General features: G+C 40.8%; 1 protein-coding gene across 1 annotated transcript in view; it reads left to right on the top strand.

Annotated features, from left to right (window-relative positions):
• The window catches only part of LOC121390254 (glycosyltransferase 8 domain-containing protein 2-like), a 26,353-nt gene extending 15,908 nt beyond the window's left edge, over positions 1 to 10,445 (top strand). Inside the window, exon 9 of the mRNA XM_041522037.1 lies at positions 9,607 to 10,445. Coding sequence (XP_041377971.1) covers positions 9,607 to 9,776 — 170 coding nt within the window. The 3' untranslated portion in view covers positions 9,777 to 10,445. The remainder of the gene's footprint in view (positions 1 to 9,606) is intronic.
• Positions 10,446 to 19,759: the final 9,314 nt, after the last annotated feature.

The following is a 19,759-nucleotide window of genomic DNA, read 5'->3' as shown; positions in this document are numbered from 1 at the left end:
ACTTTTTTTCTTTGGAGATTTGGCGAGCAACATTAAACCGCCCTGTTTTGCCTTGCCCTTCTATGCCCTTACCACTTACCTTGTCTCTTGTCACCTCCCTTCACATCATCTTATGTAAAAAAAAAAAAAAAAAAAAAAAAAATCTTCTTCAGAACAACTAGGGCGGGACGTAGCCCTGTGGTTACATCGCTGCTCGATGCGCGGTCGTGTGTGGGATCGATCCCCGTCGGTGGGCCCTATTGGGCTATTTCTTGTTCAAGCCAGTGGCACCACAACTGGTATATCAAAAAGGCCGTGATATGTAAAATCCTGTCTGTGGGATGGGTTGCATATAAAAAGATCCCTTGCTGCTAATCCCCCCCGGAAAGAGTAGACCCATGAAGTGGCGACAGCGGGTTTCCTCTCTCAATATCTGTGTGGTCCATAACCATATGTCTGACGCTATATCATCATACATATAAATGTTTTGAGTGTTTTGTTAAATAAAACATTTCTTTTGTTTTTGATTGTTTCAGAACAACCTATGCTGACTACATTGACTTCAAGAACAAGGCAGGTTGCGAAGAGGATGAAGATAAAGCCGACGAAACGTGCTCGTTCAACTCGGGTCTGTTCGTCACGGATCTCTCGGCATGAGGAGGGAAACAACGCATCACTGAACAGCTGGAGTACTGGATGCAGCTCAATACAAAGTACTTTCACTTTCAGTTTAAAGTCACAAACCTGTAAAAATGGACACTAAGTTTGGTTAATCTCCCAACCTGTAACACATTTTGGATAAAGTTATTATAATAGAGTGAAAAATGAGTCTGTGATGTTAAACGTTCAGATATATAGAATATTTCCTTGAAAGTTATTGAAATGTGATTAGTTTAAGGAATATTTATGAGCTAAAAACTCAAAGTTTGTAGTCATTTTGGATACACATTTATTTAGCAATTGGCTAATTTGGCAATGAACAGGATGGGCCCTGTCATAATGACCAAATGTTTGACATCCAATAGCCGATGATTAACAAATCAATGTGCTCTAGTGGTGATGTTAACAAAAAAAACTTTAAACTGTTTGATATAATTTATAGGTAGTTGGGTAGGTAATGGTACATAAATCATATATTCAATTTATATTACTGATGTATTAATCAAAAGATATCTCTTCTTCGGTTTTCAGGGAAGAGGTATATGGAAATGAGAGGGGTGGTGGTGGCTCTCAGCCCCCAATGATGTTGGTGTTCTACAAAAAATATACAGAAATACCCCCAACCTGGCATGTCAGATATTTAGGTAAGGTAGTCATGCATGGGCTAAATTAAGGAACACAAAAAAATATATATAATTTTATGCCATGGTTGTTTAGTTTTTTTTTGGTGGTGGGTGTTGTAACAGCATGTATGTATTTGAAATGCTAATGGAGCTGGATGTAGCCTAATGGTAAAGCGCTCACCTGATGCATGGTCGGTCTAGGATCGATCCCCGTCAGTGGGACCTATGGGCTATTTCTTGTTCCAGCAAGTGCACTACGACTGGTACATCAAAGACTGTGGTATGTGCTATCTTGTCAATGGGAAAGTGCATATATAAAAGATCCCTTGCTGCTAAATGAAATATCTAGTGGGTTTACTCTCTAAAACTTTGTCAGAATTACCAAAATACAGTTTCTATAGACATTACCTGTCCTCAAACAAGTGCACCTCCCCCCCACGCAAGTGGTCTGGTCCGAACATCCCAACAGCCAATGGGATGGCCTAAATTCTTCTACTGCATACTGCTCTCTAGTTCCGGTCACATGACTGTAACTTCCTTCTTTTTCTCTTCGCTAAAGGGTCTGGACGTCCTTTTGCTTGGCTCTGTTTGGAGTCAACTTTTATAAGACCTTTGGTTTTGTATTAGTGTTTGGGTGAAATGTTTTTCACCTTCGTTTTCATTAGCTTTCGTATGTTCTTTTCGCGTATTTCACTTGACTTCCAAGCGTTTAATTACATGAAATGTTGTTTATATTGCCGGTTGTCGTGTCGGACGCCATTGCAAAATGGCGTCTGTGTTGACTGGCTTTGTGTTTGGGGTGAAATGGTTTTCCCCTTAATTTTTCGTTAGCTTTCGTTGCTTCGGTTGCTTTCATATGTCTTTCGCGTATTTCGCTTGACTTGCAAAGTGTTAATTACATGAATGTTGTTATATCGCCGGTTGTCGTGTCGGACGCCATTTTGCAAAATGGCGTCTTTATTTACCGGCTTTGTATTTGTGTTTATGGTTGGTATTTTCTTTCTTTTCACAGATTGAAAAATTACTATTATCATATCTGATAATGTTCAGGCGACTAGTTCGAGCGTGTTACGCTGGAAGAAGTTAGCCGGCGGCGACCCAGGTTGTCGTGTTCGTGTGCCTCACTTCTAGATGCGACCTTTGTGCGGGCTTGTCTGATGTCGAGTTCGCGGCTTCCTGAAGGTGGTGTCAGGAGGACCAAGAAGGTGGAATCTTCGAGGAACAAGAAGGTGGAATCTTCGCCTTCGATTGCTGACTCCGTGGCGGTAAGAGAGTTTACGTTCAATTCTACCGACCATGCTGGAAGAAACAATGGCGTCAATGGCGACCTTACCTAAATCGGCGAGTTCGGGGTCAGGTCCCGGTTCCAGTCCCCTCGTCAGGGGGTGCGGCTTCTTCAGCTCCACCGTTACTTAGGACTTCGGATGACAGGCCTGCGTTCTCTACGCAGCCCCCCTCTAAGAAGCCGGCTCATTCAGATAGACGCTCCACGGATTCCCAAGGCTCACCGATCTTCGGCGGGGAAGTCCCCTTCGGCGCATCGGAGCCGGGACCGTAGCCGTTCCACATGACCTGTATGGCTCCCTACGGGTTCCATAGGATCGTCAGCGCCAAACCTTCAGTTGATGTGGCTTCCAAGGCCTCCGAGGGCTAGACGGGACCATCCACGGTCCGGTTTAACCAGCGGCTTCCATTACGGTACATCGATTGGCCTGTGCTCGAGTTCTACGAGACTTTGGTGATGAAGCGCCTGCGGCATCTGTCATTGAAGAGCCGACTCTACGGACCATATGACTATGAGGGATTGCTTGGCGGCTGTCTACGCCATGTTGCGTCCTTGCCACATCCAACGACGATGTGGTCATCCGTTCCTCTGGTATCCACAAGGGACCGCCCACGGTCCCGGTTCTCCGGTATCTCCATCGGGCCATGACCAGAGCGACTGGCCTGTTCACGGTGCTACGTGACTTTCTGATGATGTATCGGTTCATGCGGTGCTGGAAGATCTGGATGCGGCGGACCACTTGTCACTGAGGGATTGTCTGGCTGTCCATATTGATATGCTACCGCCGCTGGCCCATCCACCGGTTTCAGCCAAGAGGGTTCGATTATCGCCACGGAGGTTCCATCCACCGGCAGATATCGGCATTCGATCGTTGGGCTGCCACAGGCCCCCGTCGGTTTACACGGCTACCAGTAACTGGGCCCGTGCGTATCGTGTTCCAGCAAGCAGACGGAGCCCTGTAACGAATTGGAAAATTGCGTCATCGGCTCACCGTTCCGGTTACCGTCGTCCCGTGATCGATCGAAGTGGTGCAGTGTCCAAAGTGCTTTCCACCGGCTCCTGCCGGTCCGTGTACATCGTACCGTCCACACCAGTCGGCAGCTGATTCGGCGTTCAGGTTACACGGCGCCTGACGGGACCGTCCACGGTCCGTGGTTTCCGATGCAGCCAGTACATTGGATCGAAGTGCCTGTGCCAGTTACTGACCGATTTTCCCAGATGATGCGTCGGCACCTTCCGTTATAGAAGATCCGGACCGCAGTGACCCACATGGCTGTGCCTGTTTGTCGTCGCTGCGGTGTATATGCTTTCGTACACTTCACAGTCCACGTTCGCACCATTCTAGAAGGTTTCCGTTGAGGACTGATCCGATGTCGGTTTACTTGATTAGACTTCGTTTGTTGCCGTTCCCCATTCGTCACAACGAACGTAAAAACTACTTATCCCGTCTTCAACCTATCCTTCAAACGGTGTGACGCCGGCCTTGGATGACGCTGTTTCCGGCGGGGACCAGACGTCTTCCTAGAACTTACAGATTGGCAAACGTGTCCTGTCGATGGCTTCAGTTCAGCCGTACATGTTGTACATGGCGACCATAACTCCTCATGTGCAGGATGCCAGAGGATATGCCTTGTTCTAGCCGTCGACTCTTGATGTTGGTCTACCTTATATCTTCCGTGACGTCGATGTGCACTACGATTGCACACTATCGTCACCGAACTTGCCTGAAGCGATCCATTCTTGACTTTCAGCACAAGCCGGTAATCTTGGCAGACCTGTGGTCTACATACGGCTCTTTGCCGTGAAGGGGTCGACGTTTACAAGCGTTCCGGGTTGGTGACGAAGAAAGTCTACTGGTCCGGTCACTTGTGTTGAGATCCCGTGCACCGATATTCTCTTGTTCGAGGAAGGTTCAGCGACATTCGGCAGATCGTTCTCTATATCCGGTGGCGATGCAAGACGTCGCTACTTCCGCTGGTTCCGGAAGTTATCCAGTTGCCATCACGTGGTACGGGGGTTTTACCGTCACCCGTTTTTCCTATGGTTCATTGCGGCTTATCAACTCACTGACGTTTACTGTTGTTACCGCCAGAAGTTCGTGACCGATGCTGTCTAGATGGTCTCTGCTGCTGGTTTCGCACCGGTGGTGTGACGGCCGTGGATTTTAGCCGGTTGCTGTTTTTGCGTTGCTTCACTTCCAGGTATATCGGGCATGTAGCGTAGCGAGTTGCTACGCTGTCTTGGCTCTTGCCTGTATCACGGGGTCGCTGTTTCCGAGTCTTGATTCCTGAATCACTCTATTACTGTTTCATGAAGTATCATTGCAATAGTAATTTTGACGTCGGCCGCAACATTTTATGCTTAGAGGTCGCGGTATCCAGTTTGTTTCTGAATCCATGCATTCAGTACAATAAACGCAGATTTGCTGATCCGGTTTACCAGTCGCCTTGCAGTCCAGTCCCTGTTGGTGGCTGTGGGTTTCCAGATGAAGCCGATCTACACATCAACCTGTTGGAGATGTGTTGTCAGTTTACGTCATCTTTCATTGGCGAGAGATGCTGTCAGGCGCCTCTCTCATGGTAGCCACAGACAGTACTACCGCGGTGGCTTATATATACAACCGTCAGGGCGGAACCCACTCCAGCAGTCTGCTGCAGTTGACTTCTTATCGTCTCTACAAGCTGGTTGACGAGATTCCGTTGCAACTTCGGGCTCGCCATATTCCAGGGGTTTCCAATGTACTAGTCGACACACTGTCCTCGGCCGTCGTCTCCACAGCCGACGGAATGGATGCTCCATCCCGAAGCGTTTCGATGGGTGTGCGACAGACTTTGGACACCAAACATCGATCTCTTCGCCACACGATTCAACCATCAGCTGAGGGTTTACGTGTCTCCGGTGTGCTGGATCCCGAAGCTCTGGATCTCGACGCCTTGGCCATCAGCTGGGAACAGATGGACGCGTACGCTTTTCCTCCACGAATCCTCCTTCCAAGGGTGCTTCAGAGGTTTCAGCTGTACCATTGTCGCCTGTTACTCATTGCTCCAATGTGGCCATCCAGGATGTGGTATCCAGATCTAATACGTCTTGCCGATCCACATCCTTTACCGCTGCCAGACTGGGATGCATCTGTATTTGCTGCATCCCACGTCAAGACTATACCATCCACGTCCGCAGTTGTTCCAACTGCACGCGTGGACTTTATCGCCAAGAGTTTGAGAAAGAAAGGTTTTTCTTCACATTCTACGGCGGCCATTTTGAAAGCGCACAGATCATCTACTACTAACGTCAGATGGCTTTGCTTTCACCGAGGGTGTTTTCCGGCAAAACCTCAAACCTCAGACGATCCAGATACTTCGTCTTGCTGGGTTTTTTGGCTGTATCTGCGGACCACTTTACGATTAAAGGGGTCTACCATCGCTGGGTACGTTTCGGTCATCGCTACTGTTCGTGATGTCGCTACTGGAACGAAGTTATCGGGTATTCCTGAGATCCATAAGATGATCAAAGGGTTTCGCCTTGATGATCAAGTACACCGGTTTCGGCCACCAAGATGGGACCTGAATCTGGTGTTACGAGCGTTATCGACCGCACCTTATGAGCCGATCGAATCCTCTTCCCTGCAAGACTTGATGCGGAAGACGGTGTTTTTTTACTCGGTTTTTGCCACGGCTGCCCGTGTCTCAGAACTCCATGCTCTTGATGTAGACTTGGTACGTTTTCACCAAGATCGGCGTGCAGTCAACTTGGGGTTACTCATGAACTTTGTTGCAAAGAATCAGTTACCAGACCAAGCGCCTCGTTCGTATGTTGTGCAGGCCCTCTCCTCTATCGTTGGTCCGGCGGACGTTGAGGACTTGGCGTTGTGCCCTGTCAGAGCCCTGCACCAGTACATCGAGAGGACCAGATCTTTTCGACAACATCGCAAAAGACTTTTCCTTTCCTGTAACCAGAGTCGGTTGAGGGACCTTACCAAGAACACGGTGGCCACCTGGATCCGGTCTTCTATCCTGACCGCCTATCAGAAGGAGGGTTTACCTGCTCCGTCTGCTGCTTCTAATCCGCATGAACTCCGTGCCTTGGCTGCCACGATGTCCCTGCACTGCAACACACCCATTCAGCACATTATCACTGGTTGGTTCTGGGCTACGGACTCCATCTTCGCCAACTATTATCTGAGGGATGTCACCACAGAAGACGTTGAGGGGTTCCATCATCTGGGTCCGGTTGTTGCTGCACAGACTCTGTTGAATACAAGCCGTCCTCGTCGCCGTTGATGTCTGTCTGATTCTGGGCTGCATACCGAGATGTCCATCGAATAGACAGATGAGGATTGCTTAGACTTTTGTTCTTTTGCACAGTTCACGTACTGGTGCCGGAACTTTTGTCTCGATAACCTTTACCCTGCACTGCATGTGGTTATTGGTTGTCGTTATTGAACTAACAGATCTTTGGTGTACTAGACAGAAAACACTCGGGGGTCTTGTTTTGTTCAATGTTCTGACGGATGCACCTCATTAGGTTGTCGCTTGTTATTGAAAAAACTATAACACTTCAATACGTGAGGGTTACCTAACACCTGCATCCCTGGTGGCTACGTCTTCCCACCCTGTCAGAACCAGCATGAGATGTGGCTTCCGCCTCCTGGTCCATGTGTTCTAGGAGCCGTACCTGCCACTGCTGACGGATGCCACCATTCTGGTTGTTGTTACTAACATCACCTGCATTGGTCTGTGACGGGCATCCCTAGGATGAGGGCTTACCAAGGTTGGCCTTATTTCTTCCACTAGTCAGCCTCTTTCCGGTTGGGGAGTTATCACAAGCATCTACGGATCTCGGCACCCACCACCATCTGTTGAATGCTGCACTTGTTTGAGGACAGGTAATGTCTATAGAAATGGAGAAAACTTGAGTGTTTTCTCTTTTATAGATACATTACCTGTCCTCAAGATTCATCCCGCCCGGGCCTCCCCGCTTCCTGTTCTCCGTGCGATGCGCTCAGGGAAAAAGAAGGAAGTTACAGTCATGTGACCGGAACTAGAGAGCAGTATGCAGTAGAAGAATTTAGGCCATCCCATTGGCTGTTGGGATGTTCGGACCAGACCACTTGCGTGGGGGGGAGGTGCACTTGTTTGAGGACAGGTAATGTATCTATAAAAGAGAAAACACTCAAGTTTTCTCCATTTACATCCAATAGCCAATAATCAATAAATCAATATAATCTAGTGGTGTCATTAAAGAAAAGCAAACTTTGAAATAATAAAACTTACCCTGGACATTGTCGTACCCTGTCTGTGTTGATATGTATAGTATTTCTCATAAAGCTATTAGAGGGTCATTTATCATTGATTTTATGTTGTTATTTAGTGGTAGGGTTGTAGCTCAGCTGGAAGAGTGCTCAGCTGAGGTGCTGGGGTTGAAGGATCAAATCCCCTTGGTGGTCCTGTTCTCTGACTGGATATTTTCCATCTCAGTCAGTGCACCACGACTGGTACATCAAAGACCTTGGTAACAGTATGAGATGTTCTGTCTGTTAGAAATGGAAATGTTTTATTTAACGACGCATTCAATACATTTTATTGACGGTTATATGGCGTCGGACATATGGTTAAGGACCACACAGATATTGAGGGAGAAAACCCACTGTCGCCACTTCATGGGCTACTCTTTTCGATTAGTAGCAAGGGATCTTTTATATGTACCATCCCATAGACAGGATAGCACATACCACGGCCTTTGATATACCAGTCGTGGTGCACTGGCTGTCTGTTAGAAAGTGCAAATAAAAAATCCCATACTAATAATATAAAAAACATTGGGTTTTTTCCAAGACATACATGTAGGTGTACCCACTGTACAGACTCCCATTGTTGTAGGTGAAGAAGAGGGCGCAGGCTGATTTTTATCCAAATTAAATGTAAAAATTCCTGAATCTGGATAACAACATTTATTCATTTTAACATTACTGCCAAACAGCTATATAAGCTTGCAAACGAATCACTACACATTTTTACATGGATTACAAGTAATGTTGTGTGTAGAATGATGGAAATATACAGTGAAAAGGTTTCAGTCTAGCTCATTTTGTCCGACTAGCGCTGTCCTTTTTGCCTGAATTTTAGAATTTGCTAGAGCATATGGGGGGGGGGGGGGGGGGGGGGGGGCAGTTGCCCCTTGTCTCATACACTTATGCTTTAAGACTATACGTGGAAATTCCCAAATGTTGAACATCCAGTGGCCAGTGAGGGCAGGACGTAGCCCAGTGGTAAAGCACTCGCTCAATGCGCGGTCGGTCTGGAATCGATCCCCATCGGTGGGCCCTTTGGGCTATTTCTCATTCCAGCCAGTGCACCATGACTGGTATATCAAAGAAATGAGTAGCCCATGAAGTGGTGACAGCGGTTTTCATCTCTCAATATCTGTGTGGTCCTTAATCATATGTCTGACGCCATATAACCGTAAATAAAATGTGTTGAGTGCTTCGTTAAATAAAACATTTCCTTCCTTCCAGTAGCCATTGATTAATAAAGCAATGTGCTCTGGTGGTGTTGCTAAAAACCATCTTTTAACTTTAATCACATTTTTAGGTAATATTAAGTAATTATGGCACTGTGTTGAGACCAATATGATGTTTTATGGAGTGAAAATAATTACATGGACCGAGGCCAGAGGCTGAGGTTGATATTTAATTTTCACATTCCATATATAATTAACATGGTCTTATCATATTACTTCAGTTATTTAATTTTAAAAAGAAATACTCAAACTAGGCCTGTTTACAAGCAATCTAGTAAGCACAAATATATTGTACTATGTGAAACACGACACCACTATCTGTAAGACACCACAACTTCTGAATTCTGTCGATCATTGGTCAATGCTGAGGGGATTCCCCGTTTTACACTGGAACCAGTGCAATATCATGATTTATGGGTTCGCAAAATCACAGAGCAATGCAATAGAATCTTAAATGGGAATCGTGCGTGACGTAACATTAACCATTTGGAAGTCATGTAGAATATGCATGAGATAATACCATCAGATATTCCTTCTTTCTAGGATGGACTCCAGGCACGAGCTACACGAAACAGTTTATCCGGGGTGCCAAGCTTCTGCACTGGAACGGTCGATTTAAGCCATGGGGGCGACAGACTCAGCATGTGGAGGTGTGGAACAAATACTATTTGACGGATCCTACAGGAACATTCAAACCAGTTAGACGGTCCTAACGTGTGAACAAAACAAAAGACAAACAGCACTACAGAGTCCATGATCAAAAACACTAATGCTTGGCACACACCTACCGATTAACACCAACTTGACTGTCAAGTCAGTAGTAGTCTGAAAATGTGTAAATGTACACCAGCCGATATGACCGTCTAATGGGGAAAAAACCGGAGGATTAGACACGACTGTTGTGTCTTTGCCCTGCACACATCTACCAATTAATGCCGACTCAACTGTTTAGTCAGTGTTAATTAGTAGGTGTGTGTCAAGCATAAACGTCTGTTAAGCCAAAATATACATTAAAGCCAAACACACGTCAGTCATAAACATGTTTTACTGTAAGAAACATTTTAAGAGTTTTTAAAGGTTTTGTTTGCTGTCTTACTTTGCATGGGAGTGGGGATGTTTTGCAACTGATTTGGTAAATGTGTTTTTGAAATCAAGCATGGTTTCATTCACTAAACATATTTTAACTGAACACGGTTTTTTGGGGAGGTGGGGTGGGGTGACATATTTTTGATTGCTGTGTGCATTTGGCTTAATTCAACATTTCTTTTCAACATCACCTGTCCTCAAGACTAGTGCATATTCCCTACACTAGTTTTGAGGACAGGTGATGTATCTATCAGGGGTGGGAATTCTCCTCGGATCAGATGTTTTCCTCTCATGGAACATTGCGTTTTCTCGCATTTTAATCGTCCTTTCCTTCAAAATGTGTCAGATGGCATAGATTTTAACCTAGGATTTCAAGAATTTCCGGGACCCCTCTAGATTTCGTCTTTTTTTTTACAGTTCATCAATTCCCATCCCGGATCTATAAAAGAGAAAACCCTCCATGTTTTCTCCAGTGTGATCTTCTCTTGCTCTCAAGACTATATTTTACATGTAGTTAGTCCTGAGACAACTCATTGTGTGGTATTTCTATGTAAAACTTGGTTTTTTTACCTGAAATGGGTTGTTGGGTTTGGGTTTTTGTTTTTGTTTTTTGTACACATGCAGCCATGTGAAATTATTCTGAGTCTGAATGTATATTTATTATTATCAAATTCTAGTCTATATTATCAAACTCTTAGTCTCCTAAAACTATACCAGTTTAATGATGTTATAACTTATTACAATGGCATTAGAATCTAGATTTAAGGCTTCCAATTACCATGGGGCAGGACGTAGCCCAGTGGTAAAGCACTCACTTGATGTGTGGTCGGTCTAGGATCTATCCCCGTTGGTGGGCCCATTGGGTTATTTCTCATTCCAGCCAGTGCACCATGACTGGTATATCTAAAGTCTGTGGTATGTGTTATCCTGTCTGTGGTGGTGCATATAAAGGATCTCTTGCTACCAGTGAAAAAATGTAGCAAGTTTCCCTCTCTAAGACTATATATGTAAAAATTACCAAATGTTTGACATCCAATTGCCAATGATTAATATATCAATGTGCTCTAGTGGTGTCGTTAAAGAAAACAGACTTTTAACTTTTCCATTTAATCGATTAGTGGTGTGTGTGTGTGTGTGTGTGTTCATGTAATAAAACCGTGAATTTATAATAACCTGAGCCCAGATCTTCAAAGCCATCTTAGTGCTATGATGTCGTAAAACATCGCACGCTATGATGTCAGTATGGCTTGTGTTGTAGTGCAGGGGCCTAGCTTGGGATCTTCAGGTGGTACGCAAACTTTTTCAGCGATGGAATAAAACGCTATTGGCTGTGCATTTACATAATATATTTTAATTTAAAAAAAATAATATTTGTAATCTCAGGTGGTACGCAGCTGCGTACCTGCGTATATGTAAACTAGGCCCCTGTAGTGACGTCCTAGCTTACAGCGGTTTTACGATTTTGTAGCGCTAAGATAGCTTCGAAAATCTCTAGCCTGGATTTAAAAATAAATTAAAAATATATCTGTAAATCCACTAGCTAAAGTCAAAACTAAATATTTAATAAAGTCTTTAGTCCTGATCATTCACAAGGTTCAGGCTAGTGATTGATGTATTACAGCAATAAAATAAAGAATAAAGAATGTTCATCAGTCCAAGTCGGATATTTCTTATTTGGAGTAAGTGGATTTTTCAACCCCTGCTTCATAGAGTTGTCTTACATTGGTGTTGTGAATCATTATAAGCTTTGGCGTGATTATTATAGAAGCAAAAGAGCATTTGAGTGATGGTTGGAATCAAGTCAATAGCCGCTTGTGGTTTCGTCAAATGCCTTAAAATATTTGTTTTACCTACAGTATTTAAAAATAAATCTCTTTGTATAGTTACACTTTTTGTCATGTAGCAATGTGAAATGCTGAAGTAATAATATTAACTAAGAAAACTTGTATTATACCATACGTTTGTAGCTAGTTTTGTACTATTTTGTTACATTACATTACTAATTTAATGTTCGACAGCATTGTGTTAAAATTAAAATTTTAATTTATTATTTACCGATATGCTGAGGAACATGAATCTCACATTGTCTTCCAGAAACAATTTCAATAAATATTTAATGGTTGAAATATATATCAAGGGCTGAATAGAAATGAATAATTTTCCTACATTTTTTTATTATTCATATATCATTTGTATATGTTTTTGTTTCTTTACAATGAATATGCATTTTAAATTGCACATCGAACAAAGCTAGAAATTAAATAACATTTAGAGTACATATCTGGTTCCAATACATTGAATAAGAAGATGTACTTAAAAATAAGTGTTGAACAAAACTAAAAGTAATTTCAAATTCCAAATTTTGATTATTCTTTGAGAATATAGATGTACACATACACACACCCACAAACACACACACACCCCACACAAACACACAACACACACACAAACACACACACACACAAACAACCAACCAGTATAAACATATACCATCCGTCCAGAATTCTACCAGATAGATCTAGTGATTACTTATCGAATTCCTTATCATCGATTATCTTATTAGCTTTATATGCTACACATATCTACACTAATCATATGTTTTTGTATTATAACCAAATATATGATTTTTATGTCTGTCAATATCTACTTTTTTAAAATTATCATCTGTGTAGGGTTGTGCCTAGCCTAAAATAGTTGGGTGGCAATAAAAAAACAAATCAAGGTACTGTGATATAGTATCTTTTCCAGGGCTACATTCCACAACACGATCTTATAACTAAGATCACCTCAAGTGCATACGGTGGTTATGTACTTAAGATGATTTTAATGCTAAGTTCGCTTTGTGAAAAGTGGCCCAGGTAGACAAAAAATGGCACTTTTGAACTAAAATGGGCACTTTTTGTTATTTTGTCAGGGATGTAACTTTTCCCCATCCCCCCTCCCATACTTGCACACCGTTAGGTAAAGCATGGAGCATTTTGTTTTGTACTTCAGGTGATTTTAGTGTTAAGTTCAGTTCGTGAATTTGACAAAAAATGGCACTTTTGAACTAAAATGGGCCCATTTTCTTATTTTGTCAGGGATGTCACTGTTCCCCATTCTTCCCATACATGCACCCCACTAGGTAAAGCATGGAACATTTTGTTTCAAAAATTTCGAAATACATTTTTAGTCAAATGAAAATTCATTAACACCTACTTGTTTAATGTTTTAATATTGTGTAGCGATCTCTGAAACTTACATAGAGAATCACTTTAGGCTCAGGGGCCCCTCAACATAGAAATTAAATTACATTACATGACAAATATTTTTTTTTTTATAATTATTAAAATTTTTTTTATAAAGGAAGTCCTTAGTCTGGGGGGGCCCCTCTGGCAATTGCCCCCTTTACCCCCTTATAAATCCGGCAGTGATTATACATGTACATGTATTACTCAATACTCAACGAATAAATGTGGTGGTATTTTATTTTTATTCATCGAGGATGAAACAGAGTAATGAACTATTAAGTGTGTAAAATTCTCACTTTAGTCCAATACATCTGCCATCCAAATTGAGTTGATGGCAGATGTATTGGATTATTGTCACTTGTATTAAACAAATGTATTTGAAATGGCTATCTTTTTTCTTCTCCCAAACCTTCTAGTGTATCTATAGTACAAACTGACCTGGATCGATCCCTGTCGGTGGACCCATTGGGCTATTTCTCGTTCCAGCCAGTGCACCACAACTGGTATATCAAAGGCCATGGTATGTACTACCCTGTCTGTGGAATGGTACATATAAAAGATCCCTTGCTGCTAATCAAAAAGAGTAGCCCATGAAGTGGCAACAGCGGGTTTCCTCTCAATATCTATGTGGTCCTTAACCATATGTCTGATGCCATATAACTGTAAATAAAATGTGTTGAGTGCGTCGTTAAATAAAAACATTTCTTTCAGTCTGTCTGTCAAGAGACTGTCCTGAGTGTTGGCTGCCATTGTTAAGATGTACATGTATCTGACTAACAGACTTTCTAATGAAAACTTATATTTTAATTAATTTGTTTCTTTAGAATATCAGTATGTATATCCAAGGTGTTTCTGGACATCCTAATGTTTGTAGTAGCTGAAATTCCATTTTACTTCCTCATACTTTTTTTTTCTCATAAGTATTTGGAGATACAGTCAAATCCACTTTATTGCATATCGGTTTATTTGCATATTCAGCTGCACAGAACCGTTTAGCATTAAATCAATACAAATTATGTTGCATATTTGAATAGCCATATGTACCGTATTATCCAGTTTGTCCTACTATAAACATTAGGACAACAAAACACACAATGTGTACACAGACCCTGATATTTTAAGCAATGAAATGTAGAAAATATCTTTCTTACATACCAGTTAGTGAGAACACTATACGTTATTTTTGGTTACACATGGTTGTTAACACATGTACATGTGTTAACAATTTCAAGACATACAACTAGCTGCTCCTAGGTGATGACCAGGGCACCAATGCCATACATCCAATGAAAAACTACACAATGGAAATCGATTAGACTGTGACATATAGTTAACCAGACATTCATGTGTCTGTGACGCGTAAGTCAATTACAAGTGCAACGGCTGTAAATAACTTTTAGTAAAAAAAGATGTTAAAATTTGCTTAAAACCTGGTTTTTGAGGATATGTAAGAAATAGAATACATTTTAAAACAACTTGTTGTGAGATAAATGGTATCTAACGGCCACTCATGTATTATTCTCTATTTCTTTAGTTATTACAGAGTCTCAGTTAGTCAGAAACATGTCATTCTGGTTACCAAGAGGTGACCACATGTCAAAAAAGTTGAGAATGGTACTTCAAATCTTACTAAACAAAAACACCACATAATGTTCGTTAACTGTGTTGTTAAAATATAAAAATACAAATGTCTAACGCTGTCAATACAGTGAGGTCAGTACATTAAATGAATATCATAATAATAATATATACTAAATGAATAATATATACTGGTAATACTATATCACTGTGTATTTAAAAAGATGTTACAGTAATAATAATGGAAACTTGTTAACTTAAATAGTGTGTTGTTACCAGGCCAATAATTTATGGTACCGTAACCTGTTCATGGGTTACTACAAACTGCATAAATGTATTTTGATGCCTGCAATGGCAGCACACTCAGGACAGTGTCTTTAAAACTCTATGTTTTGATCCTCTCTTTGGTGGCTACATAGCATATGTTTGACTCTGTATGCCGTAACAGTTTTAATCATATTTTAGCATGCCATCAAGCAACAATGTGCCAATAAATGTTGTGAAATATTGCTTTGCTTTATAGACCCAGTTTCCTGTTGATTTTTTATTTTTTATGTTTTGGTACATAAGAGGTTTCACCATGTGTTCTTAGAGCTAAAGTTATTCTTTGTTGTGTGCATTTGTCATTTTATTAGAACATTTTATAAAACAAGTACATGTCCATGTATTTATTTTATATAACAAGTACATCGTATTTTAGTTAAAAGTTGTATGTTTGTTACTTGGCTTTGTATTTTTAACCTTGGTTAGTAGAGCACTCGATTGAAGTGCTTGGGTTTTAGGTTGTAGGATCAAACCTCATCGGCAGACCCATTAGGTTTTTTGGCCATCTTTACCAGTGCTCTTTCAACTGGTATATAAAAGGCTGTGGTATGTGCTGTTCTATCTGTGAGAAAATGCACATCAAAGATCTCTTGCTAGTAATGGAAAAATGTAGCGGGTTTTCTCTGAAGACTATGTCAGAATTACCAACTCTTTAACATCCAAAAGCCAATGATAAATGAATATGCTTTAGAGAAAACACACTTCTTTATTTTTATACTTCTGTTTATATATATATATATATATATATATATATATATATATATATGGAACTTAATTTGTATGTCTTTGTACAAATCTGTCTGTATTATTTGAACACACTAATAGTCAGTAAAAAGTTGTTAGTATAAGGTCAAAGGTCATACCATTAGAAACAAAATCTTTTAGGCCAATCAAACTTTTACTAGTCGGTTGCACACATTTGCATAATGGGTCAAGGTCATCATAAAATATTTATAGGCAAGACCTTACATCATGTTGCATTTGTTTTTAGTTATTTAACTATTGTTCTTTTTCTCGTAGTAACCATTGTTCTTTTTGTCTTATTAAACATTGTTCTTTTTTTCTTATTTGTATATTTTTATGTTAATACTAGTGTATGTAACATGAATATGAATAAAGTTTTAAAATGTGACTTAAGACCTTTTGATTTTTGATTCCTACGAAAGGTGTGTTTTCTCAAAATGTTATGTATAGTTGTTTGATATGAAAGTATGATACTTAATACTTACATCTGAACTCAGTGGTCAACTGAAGGCATAAGCATACGAGACAGGGGTAGGGTGGGGTGGGGGTGGGGTGGGGTTCCCTGCCCCCTAGTGCTGGAGCATATCCTCAAATTTAAGCGAAAATTATAAAGATATTCGTGCAAAATGTGCTACCCTGAGACACTGTGTTGTGATTCGTTTGTAACTCTATATATAGCAGTTTCACAGTAATGCTAATATGAATAAATGTCATCCAGATTCTGGCAAAATCAACCTACCACCCCCACCCCCATAAAAATGGGAAAGGAAGGAAATGTTTTATTTAATGACGCACTCAACATTTTATTTACGGTTATATGGCGTCTGACATAAAGTAAAGGATCACACAGATATTGAGAGAGGAAACCCGCTGTTACCACTACATTGGCTACTCTTCAATTAACAGCAAGGGATCTTTTATATGCAACATCCCACAGACATGAGAAATAGCCCAATGGGTCCACCAACGGGGATCGATCCTAGACCGACCACGCATCAAGCGAACGCTTTACCACTGGGCCACATCCCGCCCCACCATAAAAATGTGAGCCCGAATGCCTATGACTCCAGATATCTCAAGCTTGAGCAGTAAACTTTACAGAGGATTTTCTGTTGGTTGATTGTTTTTTTTGTTTTTTTTACATAATCTGAGATAATTCCGTGATAAAAGAAAGAAACGTTTTATTTAACGACGCACTCAACACATTTTATTTTACGGTTATACGGCGTCAGACATATGGTTAAGGACCACACAGATTTTGAGAGGAAACCCGCTGTCGCCACTACATGGGCTACTCTTCCGATTAGCAGCAAGGGATCTTTTATTTGCGCTTCCCACAGGCAGGATAGCACAAACCATGGCCTTTGTTGAACTAGTTATGGATCACTGGTCGGTGCAAGAGGTTTACACCTACCCATTGAGCCTTGCGGAGCACTCACTCAAGGTTTGGAGTCGGTATCTAGATTAAAAATCCCATGCCTCGACTGGGATCCGTCTAAAAACGCTATTCAAAGCTCAGAAGAGTTGTCAAAGTAGTGAAATGGCAGGCAGGATAACATATACCACAGTCTTTGATATACCAGTCGTGGTGCACTGGCTGGAGCGAGAAATAGCCCAATGGGCCCACCAATAGGGATCGAACCCAGACCGACTGTGCATCAAGCGAAGGCGTTACCACTGGGCTACGTCCCGCACTGTCTGTGTAAAAGTACATATAAAAGATCCCTTGCTATTAGTAAAAAACATGTAATGGGTTTTCTCAGAAAGACTGTCAGAAATCCAACAGCTGGTGATTAAAATCAATTTGCTCTAGTGGTGTTGTTAAACAATATAAACTTTTACTTTTAAAATGCACCTTTTATGGCAGAAAAAATCCAGGCCAACCCCTGAGCTCCCTAAATGTAGTATCATGTTGGCAATGTCAACGTCCTTTACAAGACCTGACAGAACACCCCCCCCCCCCTCCCGTATTTACCAATTACCAGGATACCAATAGCAGGTGCACATTGAATATCCCGTCAAAATATCTAAAGTACTGCATTGCATGGCATGCATTATACAAATAGAATAAAACATAACAAAATTAATGTGAAAGGGTTGCCTGTCTTAAGAAAGCTTATTCTTATAAGTGTTGTTAATCATAAATAAAACATTTTGCCATGATTGTGTGAGCTGTGACAGTAAATTGGAAACAGGAATAAAAACTTTGTGTAAATTTTGCATTAAAGTTGGGGAATGACAATTAACTAGCTGTTCAAAATGTATTAATATTAAAATGCTGAAATCATAGGCGTGTGGGCTGGCTTTTGCTCAAATTAAAAAGAAAGAAAAAAGTTTGAATCTGGATAACATTTATTCATAATAGCTAGCATTACGGTACAACCATACAGCTATTAGTTGGCGTTAGATACCATTTATCTCACGACGAGTTGTTTTTAAAATGTATCTGAGCAAATTTTTACATATTTTTCGACTAAAAGTTATTTACAGCCGTTGCATTTGTAGCTAACACACGCGTCACAGACCCATGTTTGTTAGGTTTAACTATACGTCACAATGTAATCGATTTCCATCGTGTAGTTTTTCATTGGATGTATCATTGGATGTATCATTGTATGGCATTGGTGACCTTTGAGCAGCCAGTCGTATGTCTTGAAATTGTTAACACACGTACATGTGTAGCCTAAACAACCATGTGTTATAAAAAATAGCTGCTCAAAACGTTTTGCAAAATAAATACGAAATAGAAAAATATATTCTTTTTAAAAACTAGATATGAACAGTATAATACAATCTGGACACCATGGAAATGACTTATCGGTCAAGAAGGTAATCTGATGGAAGGAAATAGAAACAATTATCAAGCGAACGCTTGACATGAATTTTGACATTGTTACTAATCACTATAATTACTACTACAACTTTTCTTTTTAACAGTCCTTCTGTCTAAACTATATTTATTTTATGTCCCCATTACATCAACCAGCCTATTTAAATATATTTGTATTATCTAGCCATTTATAATGTGTTATTAATATTACTATCTACATGTGCATAGGCCCCTATGCATTAGTATTAAATATATATATCATCATCTACATTATTTGTATAAGTATTCTATTACAATAATCAGCATACTACCACAATGTGTATGTACTCCTAGTATTTAGCGTGTATAATGTAATTCATCTTCTTGGGGCGATGAATCAGGGCTCCCCAACCCTGGCATCGTCAAAATGAGCTGGGGACAATAAAATATTTAAATAGGCCTAACGGTAAATTAAAATATATATATATATATATATATAATAATAATAAAGTGTTATAAAAACTAACGCATGGTGTTCTCACCAACGGGTGTGTAAGAAATTAATATAACCCAGTAGCATGCTTTATTGCTAGGAGTAACGTGGTGGTTGCATCTTTTCTCTCCCTCTCTCGGTCTCCCTTTTTCAAGGATTAAAATAATATACACCAAACAGCCATAGTTTAAATATGTGCCAAGGAGTTATTAAAACAATCCTTCCCTTCCCTAATATAGCTCAACGCACTGTGTATAAATTTAGAACCGATCTAAGGCGCAAAATCCATTTGTCCGTAATCAGAATGCGCACAAATGCGTATATCGTATAGTATACTAATGCATTCATAACAATCACTTTCTATACAAATATGGTGAGAAGATTACATTTATGCGTCTCCGTGTGCATATACATCTGTGTATAGTGATATAA

The sequence above is a fragment of the Gigantopelta aegis genome, chromosome 15 (genome assembly GCF_016097555.1).
Source record: "Gigantopelta aegis isolate Gae_Host chromosome 15, Gae_host_genome, whole genome shotgun sequence".
In the NCBI taxonomy this organism is placed as follows: Eukaryota; Metazoa; Mollusca; class Gastropoda; order Neomphalida; family Peltospiridae; genus Gigantopelta; species Gigantopelta aegis.
The sequence above is the reverse complement of the archived record's forward strand: the minus strand, read 5'-3'. Positions and strand labels throughout refer to the sequence as shown.